Raw genomic sequence first — 11,691 nt, forward strand, 5'->3', positions numbered from 1 at the left:
TTATGACAGGAAGGCAAACTTGTCTGATTTAGTCTTTTTTTTTTTTTTAGCAAATGAAGAATGTCTGGTGATAAATTAGCACTGTGCAGTGAATCAATTAATTGTAAATTTGGGTTTTTGTCAGGATTTTTGCACGTGTCTGTGTGGGTTCCATTTTTCAAAAAGTGTCCTCGCTGCTAATAGGGTGGTGCTAATTTACAAAATCTAAATCAGTGTTGACCACTCGGCGCCTTGTATGACCTCTGGCACGTACGCCACAAAGTTCGCACCAGACTTCTTCAATGAGCATAAATATTGGTGAATGCGTAATTTTTTTTGTTCAGAAACATTTAGCTTGCAGTATATCTCCATTTTATTATTTGTTCTCCTTTTCGGGGGCCTCAAAAGTTCCTAATGTGGTTTCGGGACAAATAAAATTTGTATGTCAAGGCAACATTGTATATATATTTTTATTTTTTTGGTGAAGCTGTACTGTTATCTTAGGAGTCAAGAGTTTTTTCCTGCATGTTGATGAAAAATCTTGAGTTGATATATGACCATTTATTGGCGTCACGTCACAGATTATGAGTGTTAAATTATAAAGACTTTTCCATAATCCCAATGGGCGGTACAAAGATTGTCAAATATATTAGATGATGTTCGTTCGTATGCGCACAGTTCCACATTGCAGCCGGTCTTTGAGCTTGAGCTATCTGCGCTCATCTTGGGGCCCGTACAGGAAGAGGGCGCCAAAGGTGGAGAGCACCTCGCGGGCCTCGGTGGTGGCCAGCCGCCCCGCCGTCCTCAGCAGGCCCACGCGATCGCCTCGCTTCAGCGGCACGACGAGGCCGAAGGACACCGAGCCGCCGCAGCCGCACGCGTCCCGACCGGACGCCGCCGAGCTACGAAACCTCTGAACGCTGCGCCGGGACACGGACAAGATCGCCTCCACCGACTCGCCGGGCGCCGCCGTCAGAAGGCCAGAGATCAGGTAGCGGCCATCGTGCGGGACCGTGAACAGCCCTGCGAATGTGCAAAATAGACGACGCGTTGTGTGAGCAGGGAAAAGAGCGGCGCCTTTTCACAAAGTTGTTTGGGGAAGAAAAGTTGCAATCTTACGCGACCCCCGCCCCCATACTATCTGCTGTTTTTTTAACCTTGCGGTATTTGAGACTTGACAAAACCCCGTGAATCGATCTTGTCCCGCGGTGGTGCGGACCAATCACAAAGAAACGGGGCGGTTTTGGATGTGCGGCTGTTCCCAAAACTTTTCTCGGATGACGATCGGTTTGATCCTAAAATCAACATGTTGTTATTTAAGAGGCCCTTTATCCGTATATTTACATTGACAACATTTAAATGACAACCATCACCCACAACGTAGCTTTGTGCCAATTATCGAGATAATTGGACTCTGCCGGTGAAAACAAGGTGCACGCCGATGACGACATTTTCATTCGTTGCCGTGATTGGGCAAAACAAAAGGTTGGTAGGCGGGCACGAGTTGCCATCGTCCTATCAGTGCGAAATACTGTGGTGATTGTCCCGCCTCGCCCGAGCAGGCCTGGATTGATACTGTGGAGAACTTCATTGAGTGATTCGTTGATCAGTCTGGCTTTTGTCAGGTTCCTTTTTTTTTTTTTCTTGGAGCGCTACAACCTTTTTTTTTCTCCAAAATAATCATCTAATAGTCATCTAGTAGTAAATTGCTTTCCCGTTGTTGTATTGTAAAAGTGCCATTCCTCAGGGCTCGCGAAGAGAGTCTTTATAAATCTGCTGTTTCATAAAGATGTCATGTTTAGTCAAATGAAAGTATTTTTGTAGAGGATCTGACAAGTGTCGGCAAATACGTGCGTTTCCATCGGTACCTGTGTGGGGACTGTAGTGGCCGCCGTCGTTGAGCAAAACCTTGTCGAAGAGAATGATGCCAAACTCTCCCGAGAAAGGCTGAAGGGTGAGGCCGGCCGAGAAGGAGAAAGGCTCGGCCGAAGCCAAGCGCTCTACCGGAACGCCTAGCGACAGCAAAGTACGTCACGAAAAACGTGGTCAAGAGACTTTAGGCCGAACGCCGCTCCCGGTGTCCCATTTACGAGCAAGACTTTACCGAGTGATTGGACTTGCCGCGATGGCTGCCAGGGCACTTTAGCTGCTAGTGGACCTGCCAGGGACAAAACATAACAGAAGAATTGCTGTGCAGAAAGCATTTGAGTACTAATTGACTGTTGGTGTGAATGGTCATTTCTGATGTAATATTACAGTATTTCGATTTAACAGTTGTTCTTATAGAATGACGTTGTCTTTTTTGCAATGACTTGTTCTTACAATGTTAACATTTGTCATGAAACTCTAGCCCCCACCCCCCAATATAATATTTCCGAGGAATATTTTGTAAACTTCAATGTTCACGCTGGGGTTCTTTTTTTCATATTACAAGTGTTGACTCTTACACCTTTCTCCCTCTTGTACGCAAAATCTTCGCTTTTTTTCCTTTGGACAATTGCCATTCTTTTTTCTTTCTCTTTCAAGCCTTCACAGTCATTAAAAGTGCAGAATAGATCTGGGGGGGGAATCAGTTTTTCTTTTCACTTTTGTTTTGTTGCAGTCTTCTAATTGCCCGAGTGGCTAAATGATCCAATTTAGGCCTAGCTGATCACAATTAGGATTATTTGGCCTTGGCGGAGGTCTGCTCCGCTGTGCTTGCGTGATCGAGACAAAACGAGAAAGTGTGTAACTAAGCAACCGGGGAGAGAGGGCAAATTCTTTAGTTGAACATCTGCAAATGGTGCCTCGACAAATACTTCAATCCAAACATCCTTTTGTGAAGGCTGCTCTTTATTCACAGCTTTACCTCTCACTGCGGACACGCGCAGGTGAACGCAATACTGTGCCGCCTTGAGATGCGAGTTTAATTTGTTCCGTGACCACACTTTTAACTCTAAACACTCGTCTATCAAATCATATTTTCCTAATGAGGTGAATTGAAATTCCATTGAGACGTTCCAGCCCCCCCCCCCCCCGCAACCCTAAAAAAACACATTTTCACTGAGGCATCTCATCTCCTCTCTGCTCATCAGTACAGCACTAATATTTGTCGCTCTTTGCAGAAGATAAACGATATGTGACTGTGAGCAATGTTATATTGTCTGTCTACACGTTTTGCCGCACCGCCCATGTTGAATCTTTTGCTTAAAGTGTAATCGATTCATTTATGTTTCATCGGACAGTAAACTTCAACTGGGAGTGGCTTGAAAGATTTTGAAGCCTCTTTTTCCCGAATCAATCGTTCAGTGCTTGCCAAACTGCTTCTGATTGTAAATCATTTGAGTGTAAAGATGAGTGAGGTGCCGGTATCGCAAAGCACCTCTGTGCACTGCCGTACCTGTGAAACCGCTCCACTTAGGCTTGAACGATACCGGCTGCGAGGGAGGATAGCCTGCAAAAAAAAAAAGCCACAGTTTCGACGTAACGTAATACAAGCGCGGTCTGGAAGATGGAAAGAAAATGTCTAAAGAAATTGGCTCGGCGCGAGGGCTACATGAAGTAATGAGCGCGACCGCAGACGGCATATGACCGCTCGGCACGAGTCGGCACCTTACCCGGCGCCCCCGCGACCCCGACGAGCGGCGAGTCGGCCGAGTCCTCGGATCCCCTCCTCGCCGTGACCCCGCGCGTGAAGCCGGGAGGTCCCGCCTCGCCCGTCTCCACCACGGGCCTGCCGGGCATCACGGGGACGCCGCGGCTTCCGGGCCACCTGGGGGCGGCCGGCCGGTTCGGGGGCGCCGTCCTCGCGGGGTGCCCGTCGGGCTGCCTGGGCGGGGGGATGACGAGGGGGATGTGGAATCGGTGAACTCGGCCTCTGCCGGGGTCCGGCGGGGATGCCGGCGGCTCGGGTCTGAGGAGGACTCCTGGGGGGACACGATGAAATGGCGTCGATTCGTGTTTTTCAACAGCGCGCGGGTTCCCGGCGGGACGACGTCAAACCGAGGTCGCTGATGTTTACGCGAAGTCCATCGGTGTGCGCGGGAAAAGGAGGGAGACGCGTCACGAGTGCTCCGATGCGATCGAGACGCATCGCGGTTTGACAACGCTCGCCTCTCTCGGCTCGTGTTGCAAAAATGCTCTTCCCAAAACGAGTTTGCTGCCCTGGTATTGGTGGACGCGGTGCACATCGACGATGCCGAGTCAGAATTATTCAATTGAATTTGGTGTCGTTTCTTTCGGTGAATATTTAGGTTGTAAAAAAAATCATTATTTGTAGGGCATCTAAAGCTCGGCCACGATAGTTCTGTTTGAGCGGCGTGAGATGGGGGTCGCCGGGGGAAGCAAAAAGTTTGAGAGCGGCGCAAATGAGCGACGCCTCGACGCGTGAGCCGGCTGAGTGTTACAGGATGCCGCCGTCCGCTTGCGGCGATGCTCGCCGTGTGCTGCGGTTACCCCCGCCCCCCGCCCGGCCCCTTCCCGCCTTGAAGAGTCGTGGGGGAGGAGGACGCGCGGGAAATGTGCACTTAGGCAATCCCGAGGCCATGTTTTGAGTTTGCGCTAGGGTTCCAAATTTGAGTTTTAAATCGGCAGTAGGCTATCAAATAAGGCTTTCGAGTTTGAATTTCGCATTCGGAAGTCAGGTTTCAAATGAGGTCTTCCAGCATAGTTTCCGGCAAGGGTCGGCGTTTCAAGTCTTGATAGGGGTTTCCCCACCACGCCACGGGTTCAGAGAGACGCGCCGAGTTCCTCCACCATTTTGTTGTTGTTGTTTTTGTAACCCCGCCGAGTGAGGACGGAGTTGAAAATGACGACGGCCGGCGCGTTCGCAGGCCTCCGCGCGGCCCTCCGGAGCATACGTTGTGATTTCACGCCAAACGAAAAAGGGAGCGTTTGGTTTCCAAAGTTTCACATCCAAACGGGAGTGTTGTGGAAACGATTCGCCATGAGCGCAGACCTTCAGACATGAGCGGCCCCGGCGACCGCTCGCTTCTACGTCAAAAAGAAAAGAAAAATGACACACGCCAATGGTTTTGTACCCGCTTGTACTCAGCGGTGACAAACGGCCTCGTGCCCCCCCCCCCTCCCCCCCTCATATGACGGCGGTCTGCGGGATTGTTGCGGATCACCGATTTCACTGCCACTTTATGACTCGTCGCGACGACTTTGCTTTTCCACCCTGGGCCAAATCAAAACCTCTTTAAAGGGAAAATCACAACAACCTTTCGGGGCGGTGACTTGTTTTGAGAGATTTCTCTCGCTCACTTCACGAATCAATCGGCGAGGGGCCACGAAACCCTTTTTCCATCCACGGTACGGCTTCAGCTCCCGGAATTCGCCAGCGAACCGGATTCCTTCTTTATTTCTTTTTGGCTACAAACGGCAACGATGGCGTAAACGCCGCCGCGTCCTGTTGCTACGATGTCGGACGATTGACGTAGGCGCCGCCCAGAATACACGGCCCACTGCGGAAACGGCGGCCAGGTCGACGTCGAACTCGAGAAGACACTTTTGACGTCGGCATACTTGCAGACGGCTCGCGGCGAGTTAGTTCTCGTTCCGAGCCGCCGACGTTCCGCTCTCGACTCCAACTAGTGCCAAGAGTTTTGGGGAAAGCCCCGTTTCCAGCCGCGTTCCCCGTCGTCGCGCCGACGAGAAGAAGGGAGGCGCCGGCCGCGCGGCCCTCCGCCGTGACGTCGCGGCGGGGGGCGGGGGGGCGATCCGCGCATCTGGCCGCGGGCGCGGAGCCGCGCTGAGCTTCGCGCCTCCTCTTCTCCATCGGCGCAATGAGTCAGAGCCCTTAATGAGGACCAGACCCCGACTCGTCGGGCTGAGGTCACCCTCCGAGAATCCCTGGGCTTTGATAACGCATGCGCGTGTGAGGCGAGGCAAGAAAGGAAAACTCAAAAAGAGGCAACGTGACTCCGTTTGTTACTCAGGGAGGGGGAAAAAGTCCGTCGACTCGGGCGTTCTGATGGCTCCCTCCGGGGAAGCAAAAAAAAAAAGGGCCCAATGAAATCACGGCAAGCGGTCGACGAGGGCCGTAAACCAAAACCCGCTTTGGCCGCGTAAATATTTGAGCTTCGGATTACCTGCCGCATTCCTGCTGGAATTGTTGGGACGACAACTTGGCAAGTCACAGGAAGTTTCCATTCTAGGTCCGGACGGCATATTGGATGACATGGGAGGAGGCCGGCCGGGCATCCGGCGAGAGGCCCGGTCAACTCGGGGAAATACCCTGCGGCCATTGGGGGGTGTTTGTGATCCTTTTCCTCCAAGCCTCGATGCGAGTCGCGCAGGCCCGCCGCATGATATTATGTGCGGGAAGGCTTGGTGTTGTGCAGATGTTAAGCACGCTCGATAAAACTCAGGAACGCTGGCAGAGGGAGGCGGCAAGTCCGCCGAATCATCGCATCTCTTCCGTCAGTCCGTTTGAGAGCGAACTCGGTGTCACGGTCTCACTTTCTATTTCCGGTATGAAAGTTTCATAAATTTGCGTCAACACCCGCCCGACGGCGAGAAAAGATGTGGAGTTTTGTCGGGGATGTTGAGGCGACCGGCTATCGATGGCCACGTCTGCATGAAACTCACCCGGATCCCTGGCGGCGACGTCCTTGGAGACCTGCCTGGCCATGGCGGACAGCCGGGCCTGGAAGCGCCGCAAGGCGTCGCGCAGCTCGGCGACGTCGGCGGCGCGGCGTCCGCAGGCGGCCTCGGTCCCCCCCGGTCCGCCCTCGGCTTCTTCCACGCCGGCGGAGCGGAGGCACGCCTTCTCCAGCGCCTCCACCCGTCCTTTCACCCCGCTCAGGTCGGCCGACACCCGCCGGGCGAGCGCTTCGTGCGCCGGCCCCCCCGGGCCGCTCGTCCGCGCCCGGCAGCACGTGGCGTTTATTTGAAGCACGTCCCGGTCGCGCTCGCTCGAGGACTCGCTCAGCGCGGCGACGGCGGCGGCCAGGCCCGCCACGTCATCTCGAGCGCGGGACAACTCCTTCCGGAAGGCGTCCGCGGTCTCGGAACGTCTCTCGTCGCCGGCCGATTCTCTTTCGCCGGCTTCCGGCAACCGCCGGAGCTTGTCGGCGTTGGCGTCGACGTCGGCGCGCGGGGCGTCCAAGTCGTTCCGGAAGCCGCGCGGGTCCTCCCGAAGGACGTCGGCTCCCTCGGGCGGGGGCGAGGAACTTCCTCGGCCGACGGTGGTTTCCGAGCCCGAGCGCCCCGCGCAGCACGACTCCCCGACGGCGTTGATCTTGTCGTCCAAGCCCCGGAGGAGGAACTTATTGTTGTCCACCTGCGCCCGCAGGGCGTCCACGGAGTCTCCGTAGGCGCCCGGGAAGGACCTGTTGCTGATTTCCAGCAGCGTGCCGGTGAACCGGTCCTCCGCGCCGTCCAGACGCTCGTCCAGGACTCGCCTCAGCGACGCCACTTCTTCGGCGACGGTCCGCGTCAGCTTCTCTTCAACGTAGAAGCAGTGAACCTCGGCGTTTCGCTCGGTGACGTTTAAGCGGGCCTCCAAATCCTCAATCAGCGGGACCAAGTCGTCGCCGCGCTCCCGAGGCTCGGACAAGTGCGCCAGCTCGTTGTCGATGCGGACGTTCAAAATGCGGTACGCCTCTTTGATGCGCTCGATCTCAAGCCACAAGTCTCGGCGGTCGCTACGGTTCGTCGGGTCCGTCTGCCGCTGAGTTCGCGACGGCCCGTCCGCGGCCGTCCCGTCCGGCCGCCACGCCCCGAGGCGGGCCTCCTCGTCGTCCGGCGCTTCGGCGGGGCCGTCGGAACCTCGGCCGCCGGCGTCCTGGCGGGTCTTCTGCGAGGCGCCGATCTTGTCCAGTTGTTCTCTCACGCTCCGCTCCAGTTCCTTCTTCAGCTTTTCGACTTTTGCGTCGATGTAGCCGCGCACGACGTCGAGCTCCGTCGCGGCGGGAGCCTGCGCTTGCGAGGCGTCCATCAGGACGCGAATCTGCCCCTCGTGGCTCCTCACGGAGCCTCGCAGGTCTTCCAGCGACTCCTCCTTGCTTTTGAGGACGGCGTCGATGTCATCTAAGCGGCCTTGGATTTTTTCCAAGACCCGGTCTCCGGCCGCGCCGCCTCTGGACGCCTGGTGGCCGTCCAGCACGGCGGGCCCGTCCCCGGGGCCGGGTGGCGCCGCGCCGTCGGGAGGCCGCGCGTTGTTGAAGAGGCCGGTCAAGGTGGCCCGGGTGTCCTCCCGCAGGTCGGCGCTTAAGCCTCCCAAGGCCGAGCGCAGGTCCAGGAGCGTCCGGGAGAGGCGCTGAACTTCACCTTCCAGAAGGCGCACCTTGTCGTCTGTCTCGCGACGGCCCGTCTCTCTGCGCTCGGCCCCTAAAAGAAGGGAGGGAACGCCGTCACGCCGCGCGGGCCAAACGCCTCGACGGACGGCAAAAGGGCCACCTTACTCTGCGCGTGTCGTGCGCTCGAAGGGCCGGGCGGCTGAGTTCCTTGCGCTCGCTGATGCTCCGGGGCGGCTTTGAAGTCCCGACAGCCGGGCCCTCGGTAGCCCGGGCAGCAGCGCCACTCCAACTCCGTGACTTCTTTGCGCCCCATCTTGTAGATGGGGCGCAAGCGCGTTTTGTATCTGAGGAAGGATCGGGATCGGCGGACACGCGTGAACCCGACGCCCTCGTCGTCGATGCCCGCCGCCCGCGATCGAAATACGCAAAGGTCGGGAAATACGAACGGTGACGTCGTTCGCGTAGCGCCGGAGGAATGCGCTCCGACCGTTTTGCTGTGTTTTTTTGTCATCTCAAAATAGATCCCGTCGATCGCCCGACCCTCCTCACGCTGCGCTTTCAGACGGGCGTACGAATGCGTCCGTAGACTTGCGCGCGGAGGTTCCGAAAAGATGGAGTTTGGAAAGAAGCTGACGATTTCTCTTCTGAGCCGCGCGACGATTCATCCGTTTGCGATGCGGTTTTCCCGTCGGGCGGCCGAGACGGGAGGCTCCCGGGGAAAGAATAAACGACGTCGCTCCCCCGCGGGCGGGGGTCACGTCTCGCGGAACGTCCGGGAAGCCGATTGTGCCTTTCCCCCACCCCTCCCCCCCAAATCTGACACCCAGAACACCGCTTCCCCTCGCCGATGCCAAATTGAAGAAAAAAGGACAACGTGACCCGAACTCGGAGGTGGCTCGCATCCGCGGCGGAACTCACGTGACTTGGCGGGGGCAGTCGGTCACGTAGGGCGGGCAGGCCGCCGCCACCGGCTCCCGGAAGCTCTCGGTGCCGCCCCGCACGGCGCAGCTGATGTTCCTGTGCACCACGTAGGCGCAGCGGTTCCTGAGCGACGGCGGCAGACAAAGCGCGTTTCGCAGTGCTTTTCACATGCGAATGTGATTCTTGACGATATTTGCACATGGCCGGGACTCGCCCGGCAACTCTTGAGGACCATTTTCTCAGACCCTCCGCATTGGGGTCACTCTCCCTTGCGGCTCCTTCACTCGGGTCGGCGCTATCCGACAAGCGGGCCTTCTGCTCGCTTCTTGCCGTGAACCCCCTCAACAGTTGACTCCAAATCCCATCGGTGGAATTCCTTCCTTTCTCCCTTCGCTATCCCTACCGCTTGTGCTCCATAAAACATCGCCTTTTAAAATATGAGGAGTACAAATCGAAATGGTTGGACGCTAAAAGGCGGCATCGGTTAGCGCGTCCGCCTCGCGGTTCCGAAGTCCCGGCTTGAAATCCGAGCTTGGCTCTTCGCGGTCGAGGGAGCGCGGGTCCTCCCCGCCACCGTAGGTTTTTTGCCGGCCGTCGCGGTTTCCTCCCGCGTTCCGAGATTATGATTGAAGACTCCAAATTGCCCATAGATGTGACCGAGAGCGCAAACGGTTGTTTGTTGATGTGCGCCCCGCGATCGGCTTCATCCCGCAGCCGGGCCGGGCTACGGCGCCGCCGTGACTCTCGGGGGGACAGAACGGGTGCATTGATAGACAATCGATAGAAGTGAAAATACACAAATATTGCAAAAATAAACAAATTGGACCAAAAATATGAGAGACAAATATGCAAATTTACTTGGGGGGGGGGGAGTACAATATCGTTAGGTAAAAATACACAAATTTTAGTGGAAAAAATGTGAATATCCGTCTGAATGTCAGGTCCTTGAGACTCAAGCGCAGCCGTGCTTTGACCTATTCCAAGAATATTCTGCTGTGAACAGTTGTTCTTTTTGTTAATACGCTTGCATTTGGATTTTTTTTTTTGGTCTTTGTATGTGTATGACTTTGGTCTGCAATGCCGTTGAAGTGCACCGCATCATTCGGAGAGCGGCGACCTTTAGCACCCGATCAAGCGCATTTGCATGGAGAAACTTCCTCTCGCTAACTTGAGCCCTGCGCTGCGCTGAACTCTTCGCTTGGCAACGCACAAGCGTTTGGGCGTCCACTGTCACAAACAAAGCCCGACTTGTTTCTTATCTGCTCGGGAGAAAACCATTTTCTGTCTTGTCTAGTCCCGTTTAGGCGATCAAATAAGTGCGAAGACGAAAGGGGTGAAAAGAACTTTTTTTTGGGGGGGGGGGCATCTGCGCAGCTTGTGCGCTCCCCAAATTCGATCAAGCAGCAGAAACGCCCTGAGTCGGGGCGAAAAAGAAAAAGAGACTAGAAGTGACTTTACCGACCTGTTTGTGTGTGTGTGCACCGCTCCGGCGTGGGAGGGGTCATAAGAAGGTGGTGGAGGAAAGCCATGCGTGAAAAAGTGGCAAAAAAGACAGAAAACCGTCCACCGCAGCGCGCCTCTCGTAGCCATATTTGCATGAAACAAAACCTTTAAAACATCCACATCGAATATCTTTTTAGACTCGCGGCTTGTCTTGACGCTCCCTGCGTGGTGTGTGCGCTTTAAAAAACCCAAAAAGTTAACTGCAACAACTTGACTCCAACTCCTTTCTGGCGTGACGCAAAGGGCTCCACGCCCTCCCCCCCCCCCCCCCCCCCCCCCGCCCCTCCCCCCCGATGGAAGGAGAAGGAGCCGAGACTGCGGGGGCGATCGCTGTTCAATCAAATTGCCGTCTGGGGAACAGTCGCTCTTTAATTACCCACGAAGATTTGATTAGGAGGACTTTTTCACACTTCAGCCTCACGGGACACTTGGTGGGCACACTTTCGCAATGGAACCATCAACCCCCCCTCCTCTCCCAAACAAACCATAAAGTCATAATGAAAAAAAGATGGCTTTCCAAGATAATGACAGATGGGATGAAAAATGCAAAGGATTCCTTTTTAAAATGATCGAGTGACATAGTTGAAAGGGAATCGATGACTCGCCGCCTCATGGTCACAATCGCGTTCTAAAAACCAGGTGACAACTTCACTTTCCTCAGTGTACAGTGTCAAAGCAAGCCCTTGCTATGTGGGCGCGGCTTGGAGCCGGTGAGCCGCGTCCGGCTCTCAGATGGGCCCGGCCCGGCCCGGGATGTCTTCAAAGTGTTCCCGCGCACGCGTCCGGGTAGCGGAAGCTTTAGGTGAGAGCTGAGCGGGCGCGCCTTAGAGATGCTCGCTCATCCATGTCTCCGTCCTGTGGGCAAAGCGGGCGCGGCTCAGAAGTGGCCACCCGCGTCCGGGCCTTCATCTGAGTAGAAGCTCAAGCCAAACTGCGCCGGAGACCCGGATCCGACACCTCTGCCGAGGGGGGATTGATGCAACGCGCCGGGTTTCGAGAGCCCAGCGGTGCTTTTGGAAATGGTTCCAAGATTGTGTAAATCCAAGTTCGTTGGGTTTCCCATCGT

The 11,691-nt window shown here is 55.6% G+C and overlaps 1 protein-coding gene across 1 annotated transcript; it reads right to left on the bottom strand.

The window, feature by feature from the left end:
* Positions 1-525: 525 nt before the first annotated feature.
* emilin2a (elastin microfibril interfacer 2a) lies at positions 526-10,862 on the bottom strand. The gene is made up of 9 exons (XM_086129116.1): positions 10,585-10,862; positions 9,120-9,245; positions 8,367-8,545; positions 6,550-8,292; positions 3,576-3,884; positions 3,359-3,412; positions 2,084-2,137; positions 1,848-1,991; positions 526-1,002 (listed from the first exon to the last, which is right to left on the bottom strand). Exons 1-9 carry the CDS (start codon positions 10,710-10,712, stop codon positions 689-691), a joined length of 3,051 nt encoding a protein of 1,016 aa, XP_085985242.1. The 5' UTR covers positions 10,713-10,862; the 3' UTR covers positions 526-688.
* Between the last annotated feature and the right edge of the window lie 829 nt (positions 10,863-11,691).

The sequence above is a fragment of the Hippocampus guttulatus genome, chromosome 14 (genome assembly GCF_054856545.1).
Source record: "Hippocampus guttulatus isolate MCC_2025c chromosome 14, RoL_Hgut_1.0, whole genome shotgun sequence".
In the NCBI taxonomy this organism is placed as follows: domain Eukaryota; kingdom Metazoa; phylum Chordata; class Actinopteri; order Syngnathiformes; family Syngnathidae; genus Hippocampus; species Hippocampus guttulatus.